The sequence below is a fragment of the Berghia stephanieae genome, chromosome 2 (genome assembly GCF_034508935.2).
Source record: "Berghia stephanieae isolate SIO BIC M18660-M18661 chromosome 2, UCSD_Bste_1.3, whole genome shotgun sequence".
NCBI classification, from domain to species: Eukaryota; Metazoa; Mollusca; class Gastropoda; order Nudibranchia; family Aeolidiidae; genus Berghia; species Berghia stephanieae.
In genome coordinates, this window is record NC_088361.1 from 43,649,569 (window position 1) to 43,671,372 (window position 21,804).

At 34.2% G+C, this 21,804-nt stretch overlaps 1 protein-coding gene across 1 annotated transcript; it reads right to left on the bottom strand.

Moving 5' to 3' along the window:
• Positions 1-757: 757 nt before the first annotated feature.
• Positions 758-9,454, bottom strand: LOC144964939 (uncharacterized). The gene is made up of 4 exons (XM_078899742.1): positions 9,392-9,454; positions 8,862-9,097; positions 5,065-5,172; positions 758-2,196 (listed from the first exon to the last, which is right to left on the bottom strand). The coding sequence occupies exons 1-4, from the start codon at positions 9,411-9,413 to the stop codon at positions 1,873-1,875; spliced, it is 690 nt and encodes a 229-aa protein (XP_078755868.1). The 5' UTR covers positions 9,414-9,454; the 3' UTR covers positions 758-1,872.
• Between the last annotated feature and the right edge of the window lie 12,350 nt (positions 9,455-21,804).

Here is a 21,804-nt window from a genome sequence, read left to right on the forward strand (position 1 = left end):
CCATAGAGAGATTTTTTTGATAAGATATGTGAATTTTGAATTATAATCCTAATTCTGAATTTTTAACATCAATTTTGTGATAATATTTTGATTCTCAACTTTGTAATGTTCTAATAAAAATTCCATAAGCTAAAGCCGTAAAATCTCTCTATGGTGACACACTATAGTACAATGTTGACAAGAGGGAAGAATATGGAGGTCATTCCTTCATTAGTTTTTGTGGAACGTTTGCCACAAGATTGTTATATTTTTTGATGTCAGACCCCCAAATTAGGTCGCAAAATGGGTATCGACACAGATAATTAAATTTTTTCACCATAAATGTTGTTTTTTAACCTATAATGACGATATAGAATGATTAAAACTGCCCAATATTGGTAATTAAATTTTTTTTTAAAAAGACCCAAACCGCCCCTTAAACAGATTGAATATCTGAAGTAAAACAATGACAATAATGATATGAAGCAGATTGAATGTCTAAATTAAGACAATGAAAATGGTGCAAAACAGATTGAATGCCTGAATTAAAACAATACATATGATATGAAGCAGATTGAATGTCTGAATTAAAACAACACAGATGCTTTAAACAGATTGAATCTCTGAAGTAAAACAATGACAATGATATTAAACAGATTGAATACCTGAATTAAAACAATGAAGGTAATATAAATCATATATTGTGAATGTGTGAACTATGGAGTATTCCAGTCGCTTGTTTTAAAAGTATTTTTGGGAGGGAAGGGGGGGGGGGGGCGTTGTTTGGCTTTGTTTATTTGTTATTTTTATAAAGGCTATTGTTAATAAATTAACATTTCAAAAAAAAAATATGATAACATTACTGGTAATATTGAAATCTTAAATAATACAACTCTCGAGCTATCAAAGATTTACAACTATCTAGAACATGCATTCTTTGTTTCGAATTTGATATTAATCCACAAGTGCATGATGCGAAACATAGACTTTTGTATTGCATCTGGATAAGTAATATTATTTGAATTAATGCTAGTGATCACTTGTAACATTGATTAACTATATAAAGCTCAATTTAAAATTTTTGTTTTTTAAACTAAGGCGTGGCAGAGTGGTATGGTCTTTGCCTCGGACTTAGAAGGTACCAGGTTTGACTCCCTACTGCGCTTTTTTGCCTCAAGCAAGTCACCTCGCCCTAGCTCACAGTGGGGAGCCTCACTGCGGTTATTCCACTTTTACTTTGGAATAAACCTTGAGAAAAAAAATCGCTTGGACTAAAACGAATTTTATTACTTTAAAAATATTCATTACGACCTGATGGAGGCAAGCGAGGCGTCCCAGTCCAATGAAAAAGATGCAAAACACTCATATGACTAAGTCGGGAAAAATATCAAATTAAGAAACTAGGGAGCAGGCACCGGTGTAATATAAAGATGTAAACAAGTATGTATGAAAGGTGCCAGACAAAACAAGAAAAAAAACCATCAGAAAAAGTCAGTCTACTGTAGAGTTACACTGACTTATTGGGGTGTTTTTTTTTTCTTCTTGTCTTTTTCTTTATTGCCTTGTCTGGCACCTTTCATACACACTTGTTTAGATCTTTCAGTCTAAGTCAAGTCATGCCTATGACTAAAAATTCAATTTTTGGCAACCAGACCAAATCAGCCCAATATAATACCGCTTGGAGGCGACATGTCAAATATTACTGCTTTTCATTAAACATGGAACGAATATTAAAGTTTAAACATGGTTATGGCAAATAAACAACTGAAATAGTACATATTATATGTAATTATCGCATTATAAACAGTATACTGTTTTGAAGTGCATAGCACTTACTTATTTCTGACTCAATAACATTGAGGTTGCTCTAACAGACAAATTATCTTTAAAAAATTAGATCCACTGGGAGTACCATTCTTGAATATCATCAAATACTTCTGTTACATCTCTTACAATGAGGCAATTCCTTCTATCTCTCTGACCCGAGTCACGAAGATCTTTCAATCCAGCGGGCATCACACTTTCTGTAATGTCGCGAATTATCGTCTGTCCGCGTGAAAGGGCGACAATTTCCATAAGGCACATTGATTTCTGGATCTGAACGAGGACCGAGTTCAGACGACTTCGGTACAAATGGCTATCTCGGATTGTTTCATTCATGAAGACAGCCAGGGTGGCCAGTCTTCTAAAATCGTATGAGAGGACAGCATAGGAATCCTGAAAAGAAAAACAAAATAAAAAACCAGATGACAAGTAGATATAAAAAAAATTATTACGATATAAATTGAAAATGGAGTGTTCTGATTTACTTGATCCACTGACCAATCAAGTGTTTTTGCTATCGTGTGACCTTACACCTAATTGCTCATAATATTTGCAGGTCTGATATCCAACCGCATTTAAGGGCTTGATTTAACATTGTTATAATGGACAACATTCAGCGTTGGGCCGAGTGCATTTCCATTACAACAATGGGACCATAACTATTTGGGTTAACAGACATGCAAACCTACTCAACACACACACACACACACACACACACACACACACACACATTACTTCTAGCGTTACATTCGCAATACAATGCGCATATTTAAATTATTAAAGAAAAATTCTTTGACTGGGACATAATTGGATTCAATAGTCTGATGTCACGTCCTCCAGAAACAGCGAGCAGCGTGGTTCTAAACAAAGAAAATTGGTACTTTTTGTTCTTCGTGCTGGCTAGAACTTTACATGTCTTGTGATCAGAATGTATAAAGTCAAAACATGATCATATTTATAATGTTGTTCTCCTCTGGATACAATTTTATGCTCGTCGGAGAAATATTTCATAAGGGCGATAGTTCAGAGCCAGTTACTAAGTTACTATGCGTCATTACGAGGGAAGTGACGTCATGACTGTAGAAGCCAATTGGCGGTATAAAGATTTGACGACATCCGACATTCTGAACAGTTTAATCATTAACCCAATACGTAGATATGTAGCCCGCGCTGGTCATTGAGCTGACATGATGTTTTAATGGGATTGTTTGTGTTGGATTATGGGTAGAGCGATATTTTATGATTACGATTAGTTAACGTTTTTTTGGATCCCAAATTCTGTTAAAATTGATCGTAGTTGATTAAAGGTTTTCAGTCAATATATCACGACGAACAAACCAATGCCCTAAACCCCACTCGACAGATGCATACGGTGCTGGTTTGAAAGTACCGGAAAACTTCTTAAAACAAATCCTATGCCCGGTTCTATAAAGAACAGAACAAGTGCGTATGAAAGGTGCCAGACAAAGCAAGAAAAAAAAATACAAGAAAAAAAAAAAACATCCCCAAAAATCAGTCGAACCTCGACTGATTTTTTGAGATGATTTTTTTTCTTGTATTTTTCTTTCTTGCTTTGTCTGGCACCGTTCATACACACTTGTTCTGTTCTTTATCTTACACAAATGCTTGCTCCTTAATTTCTTAGTCCGGTTCTATACAACACATTAAGTAATTCATTCATTAATCTCTATCTCTTTGTATATATATAGAAACTTCATTGAACGCCTGGGAATAATAATTGAAGATTGAGCATATATTTTTTTTCTGTCTTTTTTCTTTTTTGGTTCTTTTATTTTCTTTTACTTTCACCTACCTCATTTCACGTGCCTGGAAAACCTGATAGTATATAAATAGATAGTTTTCGTCCCGGACATTGGAGTTAAGCATCCTTATAACAGGTTTTGTCCTCGGTATCGTCAACAGTTACTTCGTGACTATTTTTCGCGTGAATTGAATTCCTTGCGATATCTTGTTAGAGACTTATAGAGCGATGTGCCGACTACATAATATTATTTATAAACAAGTACCGATCTATATATATATATATATATATATATATATATATATATATATATATATATATATATATATATATATATATGTGTGTGTGTGTCTGTGTGTGAGTGTGTGTCTATGCGTGCGCGCGCGTGTGTGTGTGTATGTGTGCGTGAAGATTCGAGTATATTGTAATTGTAGACGGTGGTAGTCACGGATCTGTTATTTATGCTTACCAGAATTCATTGTTGCCGCCTCAATGAACGTCTTAATAGGTACTTGGGGTAAGAAAACCAGACATGACAATGTGTTGTATTATGATCTCTTCGGTCATTTAAAGGTGTTCGTGTATGACAATGATATCGGAATATCTTTGGCAGTGAATTTGTCCACAGGGTCTTCCCGTTAGCCAATTGATAAACACATGACTGCCTCGTTGTGACCTGGGTTCGTACCCACGAGCTGTCATAACTAGCCCTTCCCTTCACACGATATATTCCATAGAATTAACTCGTTACATGCCATACCCTGGAAAGACTCTTATGTAACATTTGGCCAGAAAACTCGTCCTTCAAATATCGATCGATTTAAATGACCATCATCGTAGCAAAAACTTTCAAACCGGTGACCTCGCGAGGCGAGGTCGTTTTTTCTAGAGTACGGCAGTTAACTTGTTAAAACAGGTAGATGGATTCAGCCTAGAATTGATGGGAAATACTGCTCGACAAAACAACCACTCTGCCGCTTTCCAGAGGATAGCAAGCAATTATTAATAGTAATTTCCCATTTCAGAAAGCTGGAAAAAAAAACTTCAAGCTATGTGATTGGTCACGAATCTTTATGCTTGTAAATGCTCCATTACCTTACTTTATTTGCGCTATGTGGTCTAGTGGTATGACACTCGCTGAGTTCGAGCCTCGCTCGGCGCATAGTCGAGTCTTTAGAAAAGGCTCACATTCTCTCACCGTACTCAGGTGTAAAATGAATACCTGACTGTTAACAGTGTTGTCTCTGTCGAAAAAAAATGGTAATATCGCCCAACAGGCGTCATGTCTCGTTCTACATGTGACATGTTGCTGCTGGTCAGGGACCCCTTGAAAAGCGCTTTGAGTACATTAAGTAGATATGAGTACATTAAGTAGATATCGGGCTATATATAAACTCAATTATTTATTTATTTATTTATTTATTTATTTATTTATTTATTTATTTATTTATTATTTATTTATTTTAATAGAATGCTATGAAATAACAGTTTCAGCTCACCTGGTCATTCAGTCCTCGAGTGATTTCCAACTGTGGCATGCCGGGAAGAGATGGGAGAGTCCGGCATTCCCCTAACAAGTGACTATTGCCCAAAAAACGATTTCTTTTCTGTTAAAGAAATTAAATGTTAATTTTTAAAACTGTTACACATAATATGAGGTTCAATATTGTTTTAAAAACAGTCATATTTTTGATTTGCATTGCCTTAGCAAAGGAAAGATACACTGAAATAATTTGTAGCTTAAGAGGCAACAACAACAAAAACAACAACAACAACAACAACAAAACCCAACAGAATGTTCTCAAACATTTTGTGATAATTTCTTAGATAATTATTCACAATTTTCCTTCCGTCGTTTTCAATATTCATCCATTACTGCATCACAGTGACAAAACACCCTTCTTTGAAGTCTCCAGTTTAACCATTTTTGACATGTTTTCTGGTAACCTGAATCGATGGTTATTTAAGTAAGAGTTTTCTGACCAAAATATTTTTAAAAAAGGATGTTTTATCAGTGTAAGTCAAAATTACCTCCTTCACCCCTTTCATTCATAATAGTTTCCTACACCAAAAACAGCAAAGCAATGATGATCCTACAGTTGCCGACCTGCACGGCCTCAAAATTATTACAATGCTGCTTTGAAAAATGTTTCATTTATCCTTAGATTTTCCTCAACACGTTTTTTTTTTTGGCCAAAATCTTTAGAATTATTTTTCCTCAGAGTATGGCCATTCAGACCTGGTCGTGTCAACCAATTAAAAAAGAAAGGTTTTTCGCTTTAAGATTTTGAATCATTGCATTCTGGTGCTATAAACAAGACAATTTAAAATTGAATTGTCTTAAATTAATGTGTTGACCCGAGACGGTCGGATGAGATACGGATGTTGAATTAAATAGATATTCAATGTCAATAACAGTCTTTTATTTTGAATAAAAGGATTTTAATCTTATAGGTTAGTGTGCGGTTTCGATAAGAGCGTATTAATTTAATTTTATATGGATAAAGTAAGTAAATTTACGGTGGAAATATGAAAAATAAAACTTATTCTTGAAGATTTGTGAACTAAGTGTTTTCGTTTTTGTTTGATGAGCCCAACATAATTCCACAATGATGCTATGGTCACAAAAGGGACGGGAATGTGACAAGGTGACAATGTAATTAAAACAAAAATACAACTGACTAAAACAACATTTTTTAAAAACACGCAAAAGAAAGAATGAGAATCAGTTTTCCGAGTAAAAGAAAGAGAGACGTTTCTAAAACTGAAAGAAAAAAAAAAACAACAAGAGTAACAAACAAACAAACAAACAAACAAACAAACAAAAACAAGAAAAAACCCCCAAAAACAAAACAAGAACAACCAAATAAAAAAAAAAAGAGCAACTCAATCAACGGCTGGCGTTTCAGAAGGGAGAAAAGAATAGAAGAAAGTCATAAGAAGTTTATATGTACCCTTTTAAAATCATTGTCTACAAATATTTGACAATTTTACAGTATATTTTTATGGACAGTTAATACATGGAACAGTATGAAATTTATAACTAGAGACGCCAAAAGTATAAATCACTTAAAAATGCAACCAATAGGGGTAAACTACATATATTAAGATAGGAATTTGATAAATAAGTTTTTAATTGATATATTTTTGATTGTTTATGATGTAAATGATGATTATAAACTATGATTATATCAGGCAATTTTGAACCTGGAACTTTCTTTATTTTCACAGAGTATTGAAAGGTTTTTGACCTAAGTAACCCTTATTATGATATGTTATGTTAATCATATGTTGTTTATTTATTTATAAAAAATGTTTGGAGTTTGAACAATGACTGCCGTTATCATGTTTGTCAGGAATTGTATGATCTCATGCCTTATGTACAAGTTTGGAGGATCGGTACCAACAATGTTTGTTTTCCTTTGATGTTTTCATGTAAAATTTCATTAAAACAATTAAATGAGTACCTTGATAAGTAAAGTGAAAAAGATATACGCACTGTCAAACATAGAAATGTGGATTGGGTTTTAATAAAATCAACGAGTTTCATTATAAAACCCCCCACCAAAATCAGAACCCCATCCCTTTGCCCTCTTTCTTCATTTAAATTAACATCCCCTCCCCCCCCATCATTAAGGTGCATTGGACATGCAGTTTATCATTATTTTTATGTAGCCAAACTTATAATAACAATGATTTTAAAAAGATAGATTACTCACTTAATTATTGTTGATCTAAATAAAATAAAACTTTATCCATAATCAGAATATCGCACATTAGGTAGAATAGTTTTAACAGAAATCCAAATCTACAAAAATAGCCGTCTTTCTCGATCCAAATCACCCCCCCCCCCCCTTACCATATTTAAAATGTTTAGGACATGTAGTTTATCATTATTTTCATAATCAAACTTAAAATGATAACAAAAATATAAAAAAAGAAGAAAAAAAGATGAATTACTCACATACAATTAATGTTGATCTACATTAAATCAAATTTTATCCGTAATAAGAAAAACGCAAAATATAAGATAGTTTAAGTTAAAGAATCCGAATCTGAATCGACGAGAATAGAATATGTAATAAGTCACACACTGTAAGAATGAACATGAGAGAACATATTATTTCATATTAAATGCATTATTGTATCAACGAACTTAAAGGGGGAACAGACTTGTCACGGTCGGTTGATAAACATTTTTGTATGGATCCGGTCATTGTTAACTGGAGTGTCGACGGCTTTTATATTGAACAATTAGATTGCCAGAGATTGTGACACACATTTTTATAAACGGGAATAGAAAATGTAACACTTAACGGAGTTTGATGTAACTTAATAATATCATCTAAATGTAAATAAAAATGTAAAATATCCATTGATAGAGTTTATGCAATGGGCTGCAGATAGAGATATAGATAGAAATAAATAGAGAGAGAGAGAGAGAGAGAGAGAGAGAGAGAGAGAGAGAGAGAGAGAGATAGATAGATTAATAGATAGATAGATAGATAGATAGATAGATAGATAGATAGATAGATAGTATATTTTCTTTTGCCTTATGTTTTGAGTGTCCTCAGGGCCGACATATTTTGATTAATATAAGGTGGGAGATATAAGATAATTCTAAAGCTCCTTTTTAATTACTCGAGTAGTCCAGTTGATCGGCTTTTTAACCTCATTTTTGATAGGGATAGAGACAGACAGAGACAGAGATAAATAGATAGATGAATAGATAGACAGATGGTTGATTGATAAGTTAATAAATATATATTTTCTGAAACATTGAAGTGCGCAAATCATTAGATTGCTCAACCTGCTGCGAAAACATTATTATTTTAGGCAAAATAAGAGATCAAATACTATAATAGATAGATAAAAAAAAAAAACAAACAAAGAGAGAGAGAGAGAGAGAGAGAGAGAGAGAGAGAGAGAGAGAGAGAGAGAGAGACATATACAAGACCGATAAATGGATGGATAGATGTACAAATAGATGGACCGATAGATAGAGATAGAGATTTCGTTAGACAGATAGATAGACAAATATATATATATATATATATATATATATATATATATATATATATATGTGTGTGTGTGTGTGTGTGTATATATATAGATAGATAGATAGATAGATAGATAGATAGGTAGATAGATAGATAGATAGATAGATAGATAGATAGATAGATAGATAGATAGATAGATAGATAGATAGATAGATAGATAGATAGATAGATAGATAGATAGATAGATAGATAGAGATATATTTTTAAAAATTTTTTAAATAATATATCATACATACTATAAAATGTCCAAGTCTTCTTGAAATGTGAAACCCGTGATTTAGTTCAATAAGCATTTGCTGTTCGAGCCTATCAACGTCATCACTATCTGGTTCTCTGAAATTCCCATAGGCGTGCTCTCCATTGGTAGTCAGCATCTCTGTTGTACAAGGGGAGTGCCATACAGGTCTCCTATTATGACGAAACGTTGTCGCCGAAGTGTTTATGCAGTAAAGAGCTGCCATGAAGACCACACCTATTCACAAAAGTTAGAAATGTACAGTTTATTATACTTAAAAAATAAAATAGAGAAAAAAATATTTTATCTTCTCTCGTCATTTACGGGTTCGATAACTTTCATAGAATTTTTTTAAAAATAATTTTTATCTTCATTTTTGTATATTTAAGATTAATCAAAATATTATTAAATAACAGTTTTCAAGTGACACTTGTTTAAAATCAAAAAATTAAAACTTGATGCAATCCTTATAAAATTTTGTTTCAAATATGTTTATAATGAAGCTAGCATAAGTTCAAAACCTAACATTACCGATTTGAGATTTGATGCCCATTGCCAACTGGTTAATACAACGATGGTCTTTGCAAGAGTCGTTCTTATCGAAATCTTGTAGTGCAAATGAGTATTTTGTTCGACATTTATAAGCCCTAACCAAACGAAAATTTCTCTTGGGAATTCCTTTTTTTAGTCTGTAGGCTCTGGGCATTCCAGCACCAGAAGAAGGGGGTTTCCATCTCGTAGGTGTGGGTAGATTGAAGAAAATCCGAATCTTTCACAGAAGTATCGGATTTTAAAAATAGATCAAACGTCAAGGAACGGGGACTAATAATGTGTAACAATGACATGGCTGGACGATCAAAAACCGCCAATAGTTCCGGTTCCCAAATTTAAGAAGGAAGAATAGAAAGCCCGTCTTGATTTCAAGTTTATATAGAAAACTATTTTTATGAATGAATGGTTTTTCTATTCTGCAATCCTCGTCTTTTTTACTGACAAAAACTCCATACGTTTGTGACTGCACTGCCTAGGAATGATATTTGATCTCGGTTTTCTTTTAAAAATGCATTTTGTTTCATTCTAAAATTTCAGAGAAAAGTTTTGGATTGAAAATGAGGGATTCACTTAGAAATCACGGAGAGTAATTGTTGACGACTGGTGACAAGAATAATTGACAGCCTTTTTGTTTCTTACTATACGGATTGGAAATGTTCGTTGAAATATGTGGCTTTTAAAATCATAGGGTCAAGGAGATGGAGTGTATTCCAATGTCTGTAAGGTTATAATTCATTGCAGATATAAGGCAAAGTTGAGAGGACCCTCTCCCCCACCCCCCCCCTCACCCCCAGAAATTGTCGTTGATCACCAACATTTTCAAATGGTCTCTGGGTAGGCAGTTGAAGTTGTTTATGTCATGCAGTCCAAACGGAATACTATACTGCAGAATAGTTGAGGCATCCTCGAGTGTAGTGGCCAACATGATCCCGATGAAACCGACAAGGGAGATAAGTGATATTACCCAGCTATTAGGCTGACCTAACGCAACGTATTATCCATCAGATCAAACAGAGCCACCCCAAATTATGTCTGGGTGGGCAGAGGGGGTCAGAAAAAGAATCAATCCAACGGTAATCGAAAAAGGGCCCTTTGTTTGAGTTGTCCACTAACAGTTGTGCCATCGAAACCCCCCTCCCTCCCCTACCTCAGCATAAAATGTGTACATTAAAATGAGGTATTGCTTAGTGAAGCTGATTTAAGAAATGGTCTATCAGTTTCTAAAGAAAGAGCCCATATAAACCGTTTTCTTTTTCTTAGTTGTCGCTTCCAATATCTGCATTTATGTCACCAAGAATCAGGAGAATATCATGTTTTGGAGTCCTTTCCACAATAGTGTTTAGTCTTTCATAAAAGTAATCTTTCTCCTTTTCAACCTTTTCTTCTTGAGGAGGGTACAACAATCAATGACTGTAATGTTGTGTACTTTTAATCAAATCTGGCCCTCAACATTGGTTCCCATTCAGTGTCCTTTTCGCAAATTCTGACAAAATCAGGACCACTCCATTTAATTAAGTGTTAGCCATTCTTCCTTCCTGAGTACAGAATTTTGTGGCCAGTCACAAGATCTCTTTGCCCCTCATCAGTCCACCATGATTCACAGATAGAAAGGATATCTAATTTATATCTGTCCATCTCTTTCATGTTCTGATCTTTGCAAGCTTTCCTGTCTGATACAAAGTTCGAACGTTTCAAGCCCCCACCAAAATAGTTTGTTTGGGTGGAGAAGGCCTGACGTCGTCTGGGTGATGGCTTCCATTTGGCTTTCACCCCCATCCGCCATCAATACAGATCCCTGGACCCCCTTTCCAGCTTGTTCTTGCTGAGCTGTAGATCTCGGATTCTGTCTGCCAGACATCACTTCACCAGTTGCATGAGTTTTTGATCTACTGTTGGTTTCTGTAATAATTATTTTTTTTGACAGAGTGGGTTTGTGAGCCCAAAGTCCAACCCCAAACCTGGAGGGCCAGGATTTATTCCGGAGGTTCACTCCCTAAAAGGCAGTCGTTCAAGGCTGTTGAGTCCAATCCTCCCATGGTTTGTTGTCGAAGTGTCCTTTTTTAGATGAGTTGCCTTCAACGGCTGACGGCCTCCTCTGCTAGTTGCACCCAGATTAGTCCGGCCTCTACCCTTTGGCCTGCTCAGCATTGTTGAACCTGACAGGAGCCTGAGCTCCAGCTGGTACAGCCCTCCGGATAAAAAAGGCAGCCGCAATACGCAAGCCGCCACACAACGACAAGGAATTGGGCACGTGGCAGATAATACGGTTTTATTGGATCTTAAATCTTAATAATTTCGGGAAAAACAATGCTCAAATTAATTTAGAGAATTTGCTTTGGCTTCATTGAGCAAATGTGAAAGGATTGACGCAGAAACGCGTTTTTCATTACATTGATACAAATGAGAGTTACTTGCACGAGAATTGTTGAAGAGCCACGTCTATGGAAAAAAAAGTGGTACAGACCCATCGTTGTTCCATTCACCCATTGACAGGAATATGACAGTTATTTTGACACATAAAACAGGAAACACTACCGACTCCAAAGACCTCTTAGAAGAAATGATATCATTCTTCTTGGCGAATTCTTCGTCTATTTTGATAAAATATAAATAATTTATTTATCTCCTAGGGGATTTTTGTCTTAAGGGTCGTTTCCAAGGGTAGAATGTAATAACCCCAGCGTCAGCCGCAGTGCAGTGCTGCAAAGTGAACTAAGGCGAGTTGACTTGCTTAAGGCCACGCAACGCGGTGGATAGTCCGTAATATCGGTACCTTTCGAGTACAACGCAAAAATCATACAGCTGAGCCACAATGCTCCTTAATACATTCGAATTTTAATTAACGGGGGAGGAATTAAATCATCTTGATCAATAATGGAAGAGTTACATATGCTTTGTGTCTGCTTAGGCATTACAAATAATTAAACTTCATCACTTAAAACGATGTATGACACTATCATTGTTGAAAAAGAGTTTATAGAGTTTATAGGATTGAAGGAGGAGGGAAATAATTGGAAATGACGACACTTTTGCTATTAAGACATTTTAAAGGATGTCATTAAGAATGTAATTAATGCTCACCGACCAACAACTATGCTCACCGACCGACAACTTGCTCTGAGCGCAATAGGGAGCAAAATTGTGATGTCAAAATGGTTCCAATCTCATTGGAAGTCTAAAACACTCTTCCGGAGGACTGAATATGTACCTTGTGTAAATAATCTTCTGCTTTCAGAGTGATGGCATCTAATTTTCTAGTCTACATATATGTGCTGGTCGTCAATAATGATCATCTATCCTCGTTCTTTTACGTTTATAACATTTTGGCCAGAAAACTCGTCATTCAAACATCGATCTATTAAATCGACCCTCATTTTCTCATGATAATTATATAATAATAATATAATAATAATAATAATAATAATAATAATAATAATAATAATAATAATAATAATAATAATAATAATAATAATAGATAATGAATAATAATATAATAATAATAATAATAATAATAATAATAATAATAATAATAATGATAATAATAATAATAATAATAAGGCGTTAAAAGTGGATTCTGAACATATTGATCTTAAATGAGGTGGCAAGGTATTTCAGACGTCTGGGGCAGCTATATTAATAATAAGTGTTCTAAACGAACTTTTTAAAGATCGTTTCTTAGGAATTTCAAAGCTTAATTTCCCACTTGATCTCAAATACATCGATGGGACATATCTAGAATTCAACAATTTTTTTTCTCTATAAATATAACTTGATGCTCATTTGAACACCTGGACACAGGCAATATAAAGGCAGACCACCCATGTCAATTCACACTGTCCTGAATAGAGACCTGTGTTTGTGTTTGGATGAGACTGTTAGGTGATTTCAAACAAAGCATATTGATAGCTTCTCTGGGAATCCATCTGTTCCCTATTTGAACAAGTCGCCTTTGTTTTGCATATTCTCGGGTGCTTTAATTGTAATTATAGAGTTTTAAAAACTGTCCTATCTTCTTCCTTTTTGCTTTGAAATGAAACGACCTAAAAGTATTACAATCGCCATAGAGTTTCTGATCATTTTAAATACTAGACTGAGACGATGGGTCACATTTCTGAGTTCACGTGAGCGGCCGTGGGTAGGAAAGAAAGATGAAAGGTGAGAGGTCACATATTGTCTTTTCCCTTGAAGGGAACAACATGCAACCATAATCAAGAGACCATCCAAGACGAAATAAAAATAGGGGAAGTGGAAAGAAAAATTGTTTTCAAACATTTCAAACTAATAATTCCTCTTCACTCAGTGTATTTTGTCTAAGGTTAACACCGATGTCAAAATAATCGGTATTCGACATCATAGCCGATCCTTGAAAAAAAAAATATAGTAAAACGTGTGTCCCGTATAAGGAAAATCCCCTTTTGGCCGATGTATCATCAGAGTTAATAATAGCCCGAAATATCTGTGTAGGAGGATCATATTGGTATTAGTCACTTACAAGACAGGGTTATCTATCATGTGTGTATGTGTGTGTGTGTGTGTGGGTGTGATGGTGCAACGATCAGAACAACCAACTCATTTTCACTGTCATATATTATATTATTTGAAAATATCAAATTGAGAAATTAAGGAGCAGGCACTGGTGTAAGAAAAAGATTTGAAAAAGTGTGTATGAAACAGTGCCAGACAAAGCAAGAAAGGAAAATACAATTTTAAAAAAAGCGTCCAAAAAACCAGTCTTCCTTGACTGTGGATGTCAAGGTAGACTGATTTCTTGGGCTGGTTTTTGCTTGTGTTTTTTTTTCCAGCTTTGTCTGGCAGTGTTTTATACACACGTTTTCAGATCCTTATTTGATTTATTTGAAGAAATAATGTAAATAATGGTGCTGATCGAAGCTCAAAGAAATAAATAACAATTTGAAACTGAATGTAAGCTTCAATTTAATATATACGAAAACAGATAAAATGGACGTTTCATGATTCCCCTTTATCAACAAAACAGGATGAATGAAACACTACAGACGAATGAGATAATGTGGTAGTGGCATTGTTAAGATGAATCAATAACGCCACTGCCACGTTATCTCATTCGTCTGTGATGTTTCATTCATCCTGTTTTGTTGATAAAGGGGAAACCCGAAACGTCCATTTTATCTGTTTTCGTATATTAAATAGAAGCTTACATTCAATTACACATTGTTATTTATTTATTTGAAAAATGACGTCCTTTTTGTAAACGAATCCATTAAAAATTAGATTGTTTGATTGATGTAAACAGTAAACTAGATGATGATTAAATCTTTGCACGTTGTTTTTAAAGAATGTAAGCGCATTTAAAAAATATTTTAGCCAGATATTTTGGACTGATACTTTTAAGTTAAAGGGGACACGCGGTAGCAATTTTTATCAATTTTGGCACCAAAGAACAACATTTAGTAATTTATATGTTTACCCTAGATAGACGGTCAACTTCAAACATCAAACTTTCAATTTATACGAGTAAAAACGTGAAATTAATGTTTAACATTACTTAATTTTACGACTTATCCAAAGATGGGTTCATTTCAAGCCCATCAAAAAAATAATTTAAAAAATCCAATATCAAAGTTCATCCCTTAGCAACAAAAGATCTATGAAATCAGCAGTTTCATTGAAAAGCTTAGACTAAGCCTTAAAATATGATTCAAAACATCCAAATATTATGTTCACCCAGTATTTGAAAATTACCACATCTGATAGTTACCACGACGGCAGGATTGAATTTCCTATTTCAGCTTTAACTGCTTTTTTTTCCTCAAATTGTTACATTTTGACATAGTGTTGAACATAGAGCTCTGACATTTCAAGAGACTCTAGACAAAGCATTTGTCTAAAACATACACATAATTTATTTAGCTAATGAAAACTTTATTTGTTTTAAATTTTTGTAGTACCTAAAATTTGACCTTTTTAATGCTTTTTTTTTCCACATTTCTGAAGTTAAATAAATGTTAGCAAACTAAAAAGCCTAGCATCTCAAAATCTTGTGTAATTTTTTAATGACAATATATTGATCTATCAAAATACTTATTTTCAATGCTATTATATAGTCGATTAGTTTTTCCTCCATACAACAAATCGTATTGAGGCAAGACCGAGACTGATTTTATGAAGGGCATTTAGGTTTTAGTAGTAGACTTTGATAATTCCATAATTTTTTCAAAATGATTTGGACTCCTTTTTGTATGCGATGCCAGGGACCAATTTAAGAGTAGGGGGGGGGGGGGGATCTTCATCACCCTTTCACTCATTGACCATGCTCAATATAATTAATCTGTCTTTGTTACTAGATTTGACATTTAAAACTGTTTAGCCGCTCAGTCACGATGAAAAACGTCAAATTTATAATTTTGATGGAGTCATCCTTCATAGAGCTGGGGAAGACAACCTTTGTCCGTCAACAACTAGACATTTAACTCTCTCCTTACCAGCCATTTTCCGGATTGTCCCCAAAACTTCACATCCAACCTATATATAAATAGATGTTTTTCACTCAAACACAAAAGTTATTAGTTCTTGCTATACATATTTTTCTGCTAAACGAGCTCTTAAACACTGTAACTATAGCAAACATTTTTGTTCAAATATTTTGATTTACAAAATAAATCAGAATGAGAAAGAATGTTGGCTGAAATCGTAACGAATGTGGCGATTTCCTATGGGTGGTAAGGAGGGGGTTAAACATGAAGACAAAATAATGGGAAGAGAAGAAGAAAAGGAATAATAAAATAATAATAATAATAATAATAAAAATAATAAAATAATAATAAAAAATAATAATAATAATAATAAATAAATAATAATAATAATATAATAATAAAAAAAAATAATAATAATAAAAATAATAATAATAAGAATAATAATAAAAAATAATAAAATAAAAAAAAATAAAATAATAAAATAATAATAATAATAATAATAATAATAAAAATAATAAATAAGAGAAGAAGAGAAGAAGAAGAAGAAGAAGAAGAAGAGAAGAAGAAAGAAGAAGAAGAAGAAGAAGAAGAAGAAGAAGAAGAGAAGAAGAAGAAGAAGAAGAAGAAGAAGAAGAAGAAGAAGAAAGAAGAAGAAGAAGAAGAAGAAGAAGAAGGAAGAGAAGAGAGAGGAGAGAGAGAGGAGAGGAGAGGAGGAGAAGAGAAGAAGAGAAGAAGGAAGAAGAAGAAGAAGAAGGAAGAAGAAGAAGAAGAAGAAGAAGAAGAAGAAAGAAGAAGAAGAAGAAGAAGAAGAAGAAGAAGAGAAGGAAGAAGAAGGAAGGAAGGAAGAAAGAAGAAGAAGAAGAAGAAGAAGAAGAAGAGAAGAAGAAGAAGAAGAAGAAGAAGAAGAGAAGAAGAAGAGAAGGAAGAGAGAAGAGAAGGAGAAGAAGAAGAAGAAGAAGAAGAAAGAAGAAGAAGAAGAAGAAGAAGAAGAAGAAGAAGAAAGAAGAAGAAGAAGAAGAAGAAGAAGAAGAAGAAGAAGAGAGAGAGAAGGAAGAAGGGAGAGGAAGGAAGGAGGAGAGAGAGGAGGAGGAGGAGGAGGAGGAGGAGAGAGGAGGATAATAATAATAGAATAAAAAATAAAATAAAAAAAATAATAATAAATAAGAAAATAAGAAGAAGAAGAAGAAGAAGAAGAAGAAGAAGAAGAAGAAGAAGAAGAAGAAGAAGAAGAAGAAGAAGAAGGAAGAAGAAGGAAGAAGGAAGATGAAGGAAGGGAGGAATGTAGGAAGGAAGAAATGTAGGAAGGAAGGAAGGACGGAAGAGGAAGAAGAAGAAGAAGAAGAAGAAGAAGAAGAAGAAGAAGAAGAAGAAGAAGAAGAAGAAGAAGAAGAAGAAGAAGAAGAAATGTCGCAATAGTTGACCACGAGCAATGACATCAGATTTCAGTTTTAGACTTTACGCTTTGTTACTCTCTGACTTTTACTTTTAAATAGCTATCTGATCCACACAACTATCTTAACGTCCCTTTATTTTCAATGTTATTAGTTGTTAGATTGCTTTATCATTGCTATTGTGTTTTTGATTATAAAACGCTATTTAATGTCAGAATGTGGACTTTTGAAATTACCATATTAAACGCTGACTTCAAAGCAACATAATGCATATTATTGTCAATATTTTGATTGGTCAAAGCAACCATTGTCTTATGGTGTCAATTGTAAATGATAAGATCTGGCACACTGAGATAGAAAATCTTCTTCCCACTGGGAAATCCCAGACGCAATTCATAACGGAATCGTTAGGCTTATTGATTTACTAGAATCACCAATCATTTACAGTAATTATAATTACATCAATAGATACCGATAGATTCGACATGTGGCTATTTCCGGGAATGACAGCCCAAATTGTTTTGGGTTCATTTTTGTAAAGGAAGTATTCTGAAACCAACGCAAGACATCCTCCATTACAACGTTGAACCAAACCCATAATTGCATTCGGCTCTTAGACCTGCTCAAATTTTCATGCAAAATAAAGGAAACAAAGGGCGTTAATCTAACAGGTTTGATGTCACTATTATAGAAAGAACGAAATTGACGTCACTCATCTCTTTGTTATTGTTCTTAGCCAGTCATTTTTATGAGCAGTTCTCACTAAATTGTATTTATCAGACTATAAACGTTTAAAGTTACACAGTGTTGTGTGTTGGTACGTTATAACCGGGTGGCAGATGTTGTGAGAGTTTTAGCGAAACGCATAGCATCAATTGAAATTTGGTATCGGGAATTACCACAAAGCACAAAAGATATGCTTCTGTATATTGACAAAACAGTTCTAAAACTTTGGCCAGAAAACTTATATTTTATATTTCGCTAAATTAAGATGACCTCTGCATACACCTGAGGGTTGGTTGACATCTCAATTTTAAGTAAATTTGACTTAATCTACTATCTTTCTTTGAGCTTTTGTGTGAATATGTGTATGTATGTACGAGTGTGTGTGTGTGTGTGTGTGAGTGTGTGTGTGTGTGTGTCATTCTTGCTGATCCGTAAGGCGTGAATTGACATAAATCTATCTTTACGTCTCATTAACCATTTCGGTCTTGCCCTGAATTTTCTGTTTATGTGTCTCGAAATTAATTCATTCTTCTATTCTCCGATTTGGTTAATGGTTGTGATTATTTTTGAAGGTATTTTTCTTACCCCCGAAAGGTCTGTTAATCTCTATTATTAGCGAGATAATAATTAGTTATTGGAACTTAAAGTCTTTGGTATTTATGACGAAGATATTTCATCATTTTTATCTGCATTCGAAGCACGATAATGCTTTAAAATAATAAACACGTTTTAAACATTTTGGCCAGAATTTTTTTTTATTTCATTTGTTAATAGATTATTATAAACCCAAACTTGTCAAATTTATTTAAAATTGAGATGTCAGATAACCCTCTGGTGTATATGCCTCTTTTGCGTGTCAGAGGTCATCTTAATTTATCGATGTATAGAAAACATAAGTTTTCTCGCCAAAGTTTTTAGAACTGTTTTGTCAATATACAGAAGCATATCACTTGCGCTTTGTGGTAATTCCCGATACCAAATTTCAAACGATGCTATGCGTTTAGTTAAAAATCTCAAAACATCTGCCAGCCGATTATAACGTACCAAAACACTTTACACGTTTATAGTCTGATAAATACAATTTAGTGAGAACTGCTCATAAAAATTGCTGGCTAAGTATAATAACAAAGAGATGAGTGGCGTCAATTTCGTTCCTTCTATAGTAGCATCAAACCTGTTAAGAATAATGCCCTTTGTTTTCTTTATTCTGCATGAAAATTTGAGCAGGTCTAAAAGCCGAATGCAATTATGGGTTTGGTTCAACGTTGTAATGGAGGATGTCTTGCGTTGGTTTCAGAATACTTCCTTTACAAAAATAAACCCAAAACAATGTGGGCTGTCATTCCCGGAAATAGCCAAATGTCGAATTTATCGCTCTCTATTGATGTAATTATAATTATTGTAATTTATACTGTAAATGATTGGTGATTCTAGAATATCACTAAGCCTAACGATTCCGCTATGAATTGCGTCTGGGATATCACTTTCACTTCATGATGAGAGCGGATGCTCGAAACCTAACAATTAGTCTTAAGCGAAGCAAAGCTTTCTAAACTGCCATCTGGTTCTGAATGACGCAAAACGTCTAAAACGCATAACATCATAAGACTATTTGATTTTTGATTTGTTACACAGTCATTTGTAGAACTTTGGTTGTAAAGTACCTTTTTAATTTGATAATAACACGATGGAAGGGTGTCCAGCAAGAGGTAGCTTGCCAGACGGGTGAGTATCCGGTAAGCGGTGGCAACCAGACGAATTCTCGACATATGGCTCAACCCTCTATTCGGGCGTATGGTTTGATCACCAAAAGCGCATTGAGGCCTCGGCTAAACTCTCTATATAAAACGTCTACCATTACAATTAGCATTTAAAAAGACCCAGCTATTCATTCATTGTTGGGGGAACAGGTCTCTCATATTATGATCCTCGTACCTACTTTCATAGATATATTCTTAGAGCTGATTACATTATTTTTCTGGTCACAAGATGAGTTTAAAACTCTTTTTATTAACAATTATTTATCATTTAAGTACGGTCAAAGTAAAAAGAACAATTAAAAAAAAACATAACCCCCCCCCCAAAAAAAAAAACCCCAACAAAAACAAAAACAAAACAAAACAAAACAAAAAACCCCTAACAAACAAACAAGCAAACAAATAAAAACAAAACATAACTAATAAAAGAAAGAACAAAAAGTACACACACCCCAAAACGTTCAACATAGTCCATTATCTTACGAAATGACTATCTTTTGACGTACTAAAATTTTACGGATGAAGATCCGAAAAAGTTTGTATGAAACAGTGCCAGACAAATAAAAAAACCGAAAAATGCAAGAAAAACATCACCTCCCCAAAAATCATCCGTCCTGTACTGGAGAATAATAATTCCTCCCCTGTCGAGGAAGACTGATTTTTGGGATGGTCTTTCTTTCTGTTTCTTTTTCTTTCTTGATTTGTCTGGCACTGTTTCATACACACTTTTTCAGATCTTTATCTTACACCAATATCTGCTTTCTAATTTGTCACTTAAATTTTAAAATAATATGCTGGTGCTTTTGCTAAAATTTTGATATTGTGTTCGTGATTTATAAATGTTTTTAGATATTTTTTAACGGTTTGTATCACATTCCGGATAACTTATTATGACAATGAATAACGTTTTATTATGTCCATGATAAGGGGGATATTTAGTCATAAAAAGCCGCTAGCCTATTCAAAAACTTGATTCAATAATTTTGATTTCCAACAATACGTTCAGCCATACGCAAAAAAAAAGGAAGTACGTTATTACGCGGATATGAATGACAAAAGACCACAAAAGATCACAAAAGAAAGGTTTGAATTGATGCCCATGTGGGTTGACAAAATTCCAGATAAAACATTATAGACTATTATTATAATGAAAAAAAATGTGACCAGCTGCTATTGTCAACTTATTGTTCGCATTCCAGGATACTGTGTCGTGGAATTACTGAAAAGATAGGCCGAAATGTATTCCGAGGAATAAGAAAGAGGAAGTTATTCTTCCGCCATAAGAATCATAAGGTTTTTTAAAACTTGAATATTTATATAGCGTAACATCCACTAAAGTGCTCACAGCGCTTTGGAATGGGTCCCTAGACAAAAGCAATTCTAAAACATGTAGGACGAGAGAGATGACGCATTGTTTTCGACAAAGACAACGCTTTTAACGGCAAGGTACGTATTTAAAACCTGAGTACGGTGAGAGATTGTGAGTAAAGAGCCTTTTATAAGGACTCAACTATGCCCTACTCAGAGCGCGACTCGAACCCTGGACCTTCCGGTCTGAAGGCAAGTGTCGTGCTACAAGACAACATAGCCGTACAAGTGGGATCCTGTTGCTCAATCAGATAAGTATCCGTCTCAAAAGAGTATTAGGTTCGGGTCCGTAACTCTTATTTATATCTGGCCCCTCGTTATTTCCCCCGCAGAGATTGGGTAGCTGGGTCTTATGTCATAGCTGGTGGAAAGTGCTCTGCTTAGATCATGGTTGTATACGGAATTAAGGTAGTGAGCCTTTCACGTTAGAGGACAACATTGGCCCCATGATTACAACTATTCGAATTATGGTTAAATTATAGTACTTTATACAACATCTCACAAAAATTCTTTTGAAGATAATTTTACTAAGAATAAGAAATAAAATACGACCTGAAATTGGGGAGATGCAATTTGGTTTTGTTGAGGACAAGGGTGCCAGAAATGGAATATTCACATTATCAATGCTGATGGAAAGATGTATTGAAGTAAATAAAGATCTGTATATGTGTTTCATCGACTATTCAAAAGCCTTTGAT

What these genes read in the sequence shown, in the direction of transcription:
- LOC144964939 (XM_078899742.1), bottom strand. Translation starts at nt 9,413, where the DNA reads ATGGGCATCAAATCTCAAATCG. An exon ending in GGGCATCAAATCTCAAATCG is followed by an intron (nt 9,098 to 9,391) that starts GTAATGTTAGGT and finishes TTTTGTGAATAG; the next exon opens with GTGTGGTCTTCATGGCAGCT. An exon ending in GAAGACTTGGACATTTTATA is followed by an intron (nt 5,173 to 8,861) that starts GTATGTATGATA and finishes TTTCTTTAACAG; the next exon opens with AAAAGAAATCGTTTTTTGGG.